This window comes from Neodiprion pinetum, chromosome 4 (assembly GCF_021155775.2).
Source record: "Neodiprion pinetum isolate iyNeoPine1 chromosome 4, iyNeoPine1.2, whole genome shotgun sequence".
In the NCBI taxonomy this organism is placed as follows: Eukaryota; Metazoa; Arthropoda; class Insecta; order Hymenoptera; family Diprionidae; genus Neodiprion; species Neodiprion pinetum.
The window spans coordinates 37,361,331-37,370,900 of record NC_060235.2 but is presented as its reverse complement, the minus strand read 5'-3'; the positions used below and the strand labels follow the sequence as shown (position 1 = coordinate 37,370,900).

The 9,570-nt window shown below is 43.4% G+C and overlaps 1 protein-coding gene across 3 annotated transcripts; it reads right to left on the bottom strand.

Annotated features, from left to right (window-relative positions):
• Nucleotides 1-936: 936 nt before the first annotated feature.
• LOC124216354 (inactive pancreatic lipase-related protein 1) lies at nt 937-7,606 on the bottom strand. 3 transcript variants are annotated; one of them, XM_046620776.2, is made up of 7 exons: nt 6,883-7,606; nt 5,431-5,702; nt 4,926-5,196; nt 2,779-3,018; nt 2,459-2,692; nt 2,038-2,362; nt 937-1,937 (listed from the first exon to the last, which is right to left on the bottom strand). In XM_046620776.2, the coding sequence occupies exons 1-7, from the start codon at nt 7,052-7,054 to the stop codon at nt 1,832-1,834; spliced, it is 1,620 nt and encodes a 539-aa protein (XP_046476732.1). In that variant the 5' UTR covers nt 7,055-7,606; the 3' UTR covers nt 937-1,831. The 3 variants fall into 3 exon arrangements, with proteins under 3 accessions (XP_046476732.1, XP_046476733.1, XP_068991309.1); XM_046620777.2 differs by having other exon boundaries at nt 7,444-7,605; XM_069135208.1 differs by having other exon boundaries at nt 7,531-7,548.
• Nucleotides 7,607-9,570: the final 1,964 nt, after the last annotated feature.

Below are 9,570 nucleotides of genomic sequence, written 5' to 3'. Positions count from 1 at the left end.
ACTTCCGGGAGAGAGTGGCAAGTATTACACGTATACATGTGTATACATATATACGAGTATATATATACACATATAACTTTGTCAGGCGTTATCAAGGTATGAATATTTTAGGTTAATTTATATTTTTATTTTCACCGTTGTTTTCTTTTTTCACATTTGCTTCGGTAACACGAGAAGGGTCACAGCTCATCGACACCGCATTTCTCCAACGTATATACATAGATATAATAATACAAAGGGTAACCGCGATGTCACTTCAAGTTTATTTTATTTTATTTTATTCTTTCTCTATCTTTCATGACATTTAGTACCTTACGAAGTTACGCCTGTAATGCCATGTGATAGAATAACATCAATTCATCTGCTTTCTATTCCGCGGTAGGTACACATTAACTCACTCACCGTCGCCGTCGCGTGAGCAAGATCATGTGGAAGAAAGCTCCGACGGGGGCTGCACGTTCGTGACTTTGTACGTGGATATTTTTTTTTTTTTTTTCAATTCATCCTTCGCGATGTTACATGATTGACAGATACGCGCGGCGGAGCTGAAAAAAGACTCCCCGCTCAACTTTGACGAGGGGCAAGAACGCGCGTCCGACTACCTGTAAGATGATGGTCATCACCAAGCGTGCGCGTAACAGGCAAATGGATCCGAGGAAGTGTATCTATAATGGTGAAATTTCTATTGTTCCAGTAAAATTCAGCATCAAAAGTACACACACGTGGTTACGGTAATTTACTCTGTAACACGAGGGTGTAGCGACGTGTAAATCGCGACATTGTGCAATTTTACATCACAAGTGCGACTATAAATTTAATGTGTTTACACCTACCTCGTTATTATGTAGAAAATTCACAACGGAAACGAAAGAAAGTCTTTTGTCTTCGGTGTAGGAAGTGACGGGTATGGGTTTAGAGATTACGAAACCAGAAATGGAACGTTGTAGCGCTCGGCTCTGCAATTTTATTCAACGTTTATTGTAGAAGAAAAGAGAATAATAAAAATTAAAAATACACTTTGTAGAAATCATAAACGACAACGACGAGAAACAACGAATAATAGAAGAAGAAAAAAACTCTAATAATACCGATTTACCGTAGACGTGTGAACTTGTCGTATCGCGCTTTATGCTAACAAACAATAGTGAAAAGTATTTGTACATTTATATATTATTTTACAGTTAATTACTCTACGAGACGATTGAGACGCTTCTTACAGTAACTGTCAAGTGTATAATCATTACGGATACTTTCAGTACGAATATAGCTCTGTAGATATTCTGCAAATGAGGGGCGTGAAACTTTTAACGATCACTGTAATTGTTGTAAAACAAAAATTGATTGAATTACATGAAAGTCCTGGGTAAGGTACACGACCGAAGCTGTGCATCAGGTGAACTAGAAATGCATTCAGCACAGGTGTAACCGGAGTGAAAGGACTTCGATACTACAGAGTAATGCAGCGAGTCTCTCGTCTTTCGTTTCTCCCATTCCGTCTTTTATCTCTTAAGTCGACGCAGGCTTGCATTGATAGTGTTATTAAACTCTAACCCACCCCCAAGCACGATGCTGTATACCTATACGTATATACAATTTTTGAAAAACAACACGACGATTAATAAGGCTTTGGCAATAGTCACGTTTTAAAAAACTTGAGCGATGGGCTGGACCATGAAAGACTTTCTTATTACCTAAAATGATAATGTACGTATGCGTTTGATGAGATGTGAAAACATTCGTCCGTCAATCCGATTCGGCGTCAAAGTCAAAGCGATTGAACGGTCGTTGAGGTCACGTTGAGACCTCGATGCCGGCAGGAGAGTCTTGTCTCCTACGTAGTCACGATGTTTGCCATCACTGGATTGCAGTTATCCACGGTTAGAACCTTCGGTTCGTTGGCAATCAACGTCTTCGACTCATCAGGGCAGACTTTTATCCTGAAAGAATATCGACCTCTCGTCAGTTTTGAAACGTGTTACGACTCCTCGAAATATCGTTCCATCATCCCGTCAGCGAGAAACAAGAAGTCGACGTTACCCGCTATTGGATTCCAGGCTGTCAACGACGACGGAGTCGAGATAGACCATCGGCTTGGTGATGAGACGCCAAGTGAGAGGGTTGAACGTGACCTGATACTCCCAAGTGACTTCAACGGCCTTGGGCTTACCGACAACTTCCCCTGGGAGTACAATCGTATGGGTGGTTCCCGGCCCGTAGTACTTGGAGTCTTCGCTGAACTGCATTCTCTCAGTCTGTCTGCCGTCCTCCCCGATCACCCGCAGGACAAAGATTCCTACTTCACCACCGTGGTTCATGCTTTCCGCCGTCTTCGAGATGTTGATTTTGACCCTGTAGTGTCCTCCTGTAACGCAAAAACTCCTACGTCAGTAAAGGAAGAAGTTGCAGGGCTTACTGCTCACTGACTTGCAACGACTCTAATAAAGACCCAAAAACTCACTACAGAAGGGCTTTGCTCCAGCGGTCATTAGGTAGGTCGATGCGTGGTAGTTTCCTCTCTGTGCGTCGAACCCGAATCGTGGGCAGTACTGATTTACGCAATCGAAACAGCCACCCTCCTGGAACCGGGTCCAGGATGAACATGGAACCGCAAGAAACGGACAGGCTGTGTTAATGCTCTCAATGAAGTACTCGTAGCTTCGTATGTGGTTGCAGCCGAGGAACCTTCTAAGGCCTGAGAGAAACATCAATTTTTACCACGTGTTATTCGGTGTTTCGACCAGACTCGGACTGACTGACACAAATTGCCGTTCATCTCACCTCTGACGAAGCTTCCACGTTCAAGAGTTATCGAGTCAAGGACTCCCTCGTTGCATCCAGGTTGATTCCGGCCGTCGTTGGGGTAGAAATCGATGTGTCCAACCGGCTGGGTGATACCGAGACCACCGCTGATGAAAGGGTTGCAATCGGTGTGAATCACTGCAACGAAGTCGGCGTCCGTTGGGTCCAAACGAACCATCGGCGAGGTATTGCTGAAGTGCGGTTCCGCTGGGTCCAGACCTGAATCACGAAGGTTCATATCGAATAACGCATCGGTGAAATTAAATAGTTTCGGCAATGATAGTGCGGTTCTCACACGTAATGTGGTCCGGTTAGCTTTCGACACGAGTGTATACAATTAGAACCGAACAAGACGACCGTAACGGCAATGGTGGGAGAACAAAGGAAGGCGTTAGTCCAATTAAACCAAAGGATGTTTTTTTTCGGGAGGTATGTACGTACATGCATATACCCATATCTCTGGCTTCGAATTACATTAACCATACATCTTGTACCATACAAATTTCTTTCGCCTACGGGCGTTTGGAGTGTAATTGAGGTGTTTTTGTTATTACGCAACAGGCCTACTCACTTCGCGGTCATGAAAGTTGTCCGGTGTTTACACTTCCGAGAAAGAGCCATATCGTTTCTGACGCTACTCCAAGCCACGACTTATACACGCTTGTATGCTGATACGTCTGTCCGACATATACACGCGACTGACCTACCGGAGAGGCGGTGGAGTCCCACCAAAGTACATTTATACTGGACGACGTCCGACTTCCACACAGTCCGAAGCGACCTACATATCAACACCGGTCAGGCATCCACAACACGCGTTTCGTTCAGGACCGTAACAACATCTCATGCACTTTCCCGTATAACCGTATCCGAGTTTCATTTTTTCACATTTCGAAATACTTATGCCGGAAGGATTCCACCTCGTATCTACGTTAAATTACGCACGATGTGATGTAACCCTCGAAATCTGACGCATACATTTCCATATTATTTCGACCACAAATCACGTCCACGTACTCCGTGGCGCACGTCACGTAGATTCGTTGCCAACTTCTTTGTCAGTATATAGACAGTTTCGAAGAAGGAAAAGATTCATCCTTTGGACGGATTCTAACGTCAGTCTTTTCTAATTCGGTTCTGTAAACAACAACTGTAGGCTCTCAACCCGACCTTTCCTTGTCCTGGCGATGTAAATTTATAATTAACGGCATTCATGCCTACCTTTCGCGTATTTCGAGTGTAAGTAGTAATAATCTTACGTAAAATTTTTCCGCTCCGCCTGAATCAACACTTATAAGTAGTTTTCGGTTGTAAAATATATCATAATTTAAATAAATAAATATTTCTAGTCTGAGGAGCCCCCCCCCCCCCCCCCATACCCATTAGGGTGGAAACGTCATACATATCAATCTGTCTTATTATTGACCTGACGACACCGAGATAACATTCGACGAAAAGATTCATCCATAATTGTTTCGTTGTTTTGGTATAACTTCATAAGTCCCCACTCTGAACAGTTTATAACAGTGAAACGTACTACATGCTTCACGTTCACGTTTTGGCTGTAATCCTACAAATAGAATTATCACGAGCCAGGAAGGAAGTATTTCTCTGGAATAGCCTGGTTTGGAATGTTCTCTCGATTCCTGGCGTGTAGCGTCAAAGAGCGAATCTATAATTTTCATCAGCTTGGTCCTTGCGAAGTGAAACCAGTCGCTGCCACTTCCTGACAGGACGTGGTACCTTACTCCACTTGTTTACCGTTGTCTTGTCTTCGGGCGGGGCACGATCCGCCCTCGAGTTCCTAGACGCCCTCGACGACATCGACGATTAAAGACTCCTGACAGTCATTGGAGGGTCCGATCAGGACCAGTCGACCCTCAGCCTTTTTAATCACCTTCGATCCACTCGCCTCTGAACCCGGGCGCACACCTTCCGAGTCTTTCTGTCGCTAGCTGCTACCCTGATCTTTCCTGATCCAATCGATAGACTGCTAGACGGCCACGTCAGGGATGAACGAACCAGTTAGGTACTCCATCCTCCGCATATACCGGAGGTCGCAAAAAGTGTCCGACAGCCTTGCATCCCTTCACACTCACAGCCGTAAACGCAATTCTCCAACTCACCAGTTATCCTGCCGAGATTGAGGCCATATCGGACCCGCAGGTTGTATCCAACGTAGCCGGCGGTGTGGGCGCCAAGGCTATGTCCGATGACGTGGACCCTGGAGGGTTCGAAGCTGCCAATCTTGATGAACTGGGCTGCAAGACGAGCAGTCATCGCTCCCACAAGCCGGGTATTCGCAACAGCCTGAGTGTACGGTGGACCAGCACCTGTGAGCCAGTTGACGACCACCACGTTGCAGTCTTCACGGTGGAGCAGTTCCTTAGTCATTCTCTGGGGGAGGAGAAATAGGGTTGGTTGCAGTGATTGGTGAACAGCGACGCGTATAAATGTCACGAGAGAAAAGAGAGAGAGAGAGAAAGAGAATTCAGCCACTTGAAATTTCTCCTTTGATCAAATAGACCCATTTGTTTGCAGCCCGGCATTAGAGCTGCAACATTGGACCGGTTATTTTTTATCGCGGTGAAACTTCGACACGATTCGCGGTGACACTAGAGAGTGACTTACCAGGACCCAGGTTTTGTCTCCGTTCTCAAGGTATCCGTGGATGATGAAGTAGACGTTCCCATCGGGGCGGATGTGAGCGTTTCTGATCGTGGTGTCTTGGTCGATCTTCAGCTCGTCGGGATTGTTCAACGTATTTCGAGTGTAGAGAAGATACCTTGGGCCGATTTTGTCCGGGCGCATCGGAAAGTCAACCACTGGTCTGTTCTCACCGTACCATGGCTCTCCGATATAGAAACAGCCGAATGGCTGATAGCAGCGCCACATGTACCAGTCTGTAAAAATAAATTGAGGATATTAATTACACGGTAATTATTGTTGTAGTCGTACTGCTGTGAGCTGTCGTTTCTTAGGTTAGTATACAATTAAGTAGCTGGGCTTTTAGACATGCACACTTATCATGGGTATGTAGTGCGCTGCGGGAACCGAGCGCTAATTATGATTATAGATAAATTTCGCAATTAGTCGCTGTGTCACGGTTGGCGCAATTATACAACCATTGTGAAATTCAAGTTTCAAAAAACATTGAAGATCACCATCTAAGGGGGAAAGATGCACTTATTGTTAGTTGAATGGTTCTCGTTCAAATATCTACATGATTTATATTAATTATTATGATCGTCATACCGAGCGCGCGGTTTCATATTCAGGCTAAGACCACCGAGAACAAATCTGGACGACAGGAAAACCAGCGAATCGATAAGACTTCGTTGTGCCGTTTCCAGGAATTCAAACACGTAATATATAGAGTTAATGGGTCTTTTTCAATGACTTATATTCTAACGCTCGTGCGAGATTCCTTAAAGGTTATCGGAGCGATAACGCTGCTTCTTGCTACTGGTATCTAAACGATGCGGTGTTGTGTCTTCGATTGAAGATTGCTGCGGCTACAGGATGTATAATATGCTGACCGCGCGAAGAAAACGGCCGGTACATTTCTCTTCAACATTTTGCGCATTCACTTTACTTGAAGAGAAAAATTCACGAAGATTCAGAAAGATCCACGTGCAGCTTATGCAAGATGGGCCAAAAAATCGGTCCGATTTAAAATGTGAATAATATCAAAACGCGTCCACCGATTTTCAGAAACTTTTTTTCCTCGAAATTAGAAGATCGAACCTTTTGTTTTGCGTTTGAAAATCTGAAAAATATTTATTCCTTGCTCAGATACACGCTGTTGAAAAACGGGTTATGAAAAAATTGCTGGGAATGCGACAAACATGAATATTAAAGAATGTTCAACTTAATCTCCATCTTAAATTGTGATTCGAAGTTTGATTCTGGAATTTTATCAAATCTCCTAGACTTTATTCACACGACATGAAACTGTTTTTCTAATATCAGTGTCAAAAGTTTTTGAAAATCGGTCAACGCGTCCCGAATTTCATTCACGTTTTAAACTGATTCGATTTTGTTTTTGGCCGACCCTGTATTGTATAACGTTTGATTACTCACCGTCTAACAACTCAAATGTTTTGTTCTGTTGCTTGGACACGTTTATTGTCGCCACGTCGTTTTTCGCTGGCAAATTGGATAAATTTTTAACCTCAGTTCCATTGGGAAGTGTGCTCATAATATTCGCGGTGTACATTAACATCAACAACGTGTCGTTCAGAATCGGAAGCATGTTTGCTACGTTGCCCGTAAATTTATTTTCACAAAATCGTACGACGTTTGTCGAAAGGCACAGTTCTACTTTATTGAAAATCACTGCAGTCGAACTGACGATGCGAACATCAGTATTGATACTGAAAAACGACGTTACACGAGTTGCAAAACACGCGTCGCGCAAATATCGTTTTACTTTTTCCTCACTTTTAATCACTTGTTATTCTATAAAGTTTAATATAATACTTGTCCTATAGCGAAAAGTTGTTTAACGAACTTGTTTACAACGCAGTCACGGGAATGTTATAATTTCTGAAAAATTGGCGAGATATGAATTCTTCGAAGAGAGTTTATCGAAACAGAAGAGAGAGAGAAAAAAAAAAGAAATCGCTTTTCACATTGGCTTACATTTTTATACCGGACTATTAACCGTATGAACTTTCTGTTTATAGAGTAAGATTTGAGTTGACAGATAATCACGGTTTTACTAATCACCTCTTATACCGCAGTGCACACTCAACACAACCGAGAATCAGAAGTGCTTTTTAGTGACTGATCGTCCGTTCGTTTGCCAGTCCGGAATCCGACCCTCTTTAAGTGCCTCCACGCTCCCTACCCTCCTCGATCTCCTCCGTGTTTAAAAACGTTAAAAATTGATTGACGCACAACTGCCAGAGATAACGTTAATGTTTGTTACGCTCGCGCCGTCGTGACACGACATTAATTATTAATTGCCAATTAATTGTAATATAACTATAAAACGTAGCAATTTGTGCCAGATTTTTATCAACCTTTTTATTATCATATTTACGATCCTTCCACTGGAGACTGGTAAACACTCAAAGGGGTCAGTAGAGGTAATAAAACAATTCGCGGCCGCCGAAATGATACAATTTCCAAGTCACCACTTCGAGTCAATCACGAATTTATCGTTTTTTCATCGCAGCCTGACAACGAGTAAAACGATCATGCCACCAGCTTCTGAGCAGCCGATATTAACGCGACGAGTCGTCGTCCGATCCGTCGTACTTCGGTCTAATTGGGCGATGATCGACCCTCTGGTTGAAATTGACCCGGACTCCTGCTTGAAATGGATAAGACGGCATACAGCTGACGAACCACGACGCTAGCTGTGGATACCAATTACGTTCAGATCGTAAGTGATTTATTAGTTTCATTGAAAGGCGCAGCAGCACATGTGCATCGACGTAGCAACCTCGAAGAAGCTGCCTTTAGATCAAATGCCGCCAAAGGCACCGCTCCTTGACTAAAAAGATGCGCTCTTCTACGGTCTGCCGAGAATCTACCGAGCCCACGGCTTCTCAGCGACGCCGAATACCCCCGGCACAAGAAACGTATGGCAATTAAGTATCCTTCGTCGAACAGAAATGCCTGCAGATTCAGTCTTCACAGTCAACGAAACTTTCCGACAGCAATCCAGGAAATGTGAAAATAAACCTTTTTTCTTCACGGTAAAAACCTTTTCTCGATTTTTTTACGGCCCAACAAAATCTCGTACACAACGTATTCGAAAATATTTCTCAGCGGCTCCTGAGCTCACCCTAACACGAGGTCTTCAATTATCATGAAAGTTAACCGCCTCTTATGTATGGTTCACTTTATCTATACAGAAACGAGTAATCTCTTGTAGTATTAAGCTATGACTGAACTGTTCAGCCTACTGTTGTCCGTTTGTTTGCTCTACTGGAATTTGCTTGCCAAATATAGTATAAGTAACGGAACGAAGTGGGTAGATATCGAGTTTTCTGCCAACAGCGTTCATGCGGCTGTCAAGCAAAGTCGTTCGGCCGATCCGAGAGGAAATATAACCAGAGAAAATACTCGGCACCAGATGTGCCAGATGCTAGCTCAACGAAATTCGAACTGCCATGCCGTCTATACATATAGGTTGCCGTTCTGAAGTTTGCCTCGTTTTTCGTTCCGGGTACGACAGAAAAATTGAAATAACATTATTTTAGCTTTTCGATGTATAGCCACTGCTTAAAGCTGGTGGTATATAATCTAAGTGGTTGGAAATTTTCATTTCATTCTAAAATCATTATGTTAAAAATGAAATGAAACGACGCCAATCTTTCTGAAGTAATTTCTTCGGTATGCGAATAAGCATGAGGTCTCAAATTGAAACGAAAATCTGTAATGCGATATAGTACATATTGTAAGTATTATTGTTGGCAAAATGCGACACGTATAGAAGTAGTAAAACAATATTTATAACTCTTCCTGCATTTTTTACTTAGAGGCCCCTTTCCATAACGAAACTTGTAATTCGTTGACTGCACCCCATCCGTCCAATCGGTTACTCCCCTGATATTGAGGGGGTAGATTCGCTCCACCTTTGACACTTGATTCAACAAAAGGCAGGGACTACGGTAAGGGACCGTATCGATCGCGGTGAAGTATCGCAGAGGAGAAAGAGAGAGAGAGAGAGAGAGAGAGAGAGAGGAACGAACTTCGAATGGAGTTGCTAGTCACATCATCCCCCAGAGTTACCCTTCTCGCAGCATCCCCGGACCA

Excerpts from the sequence above, each read along its gene's own strand:
- LOC124216354 (XM_046620776.2), bottom strand. The coding sequence starts at position 7,054 with ATGCTTCCGATTCTGAACGACACGTTGTTGATGTTAATGTACACCGCG. Across the intron at positions 3,019-4,925 it reads CAATCTCGGCAGGATAACTG|GTCTGGACCCAGCGGAACCG; the intron begins GTGAGTTGGAGA and ends TTCGTGATTCAG. Across the intron at positions 1,938-2,037 it reads AGCCTGGAATCCAATAGCGG|GATAAAAGTCTGCCCTGATG; the intron begins GTAACGTCGACT and ends ATATTCTTTCAG.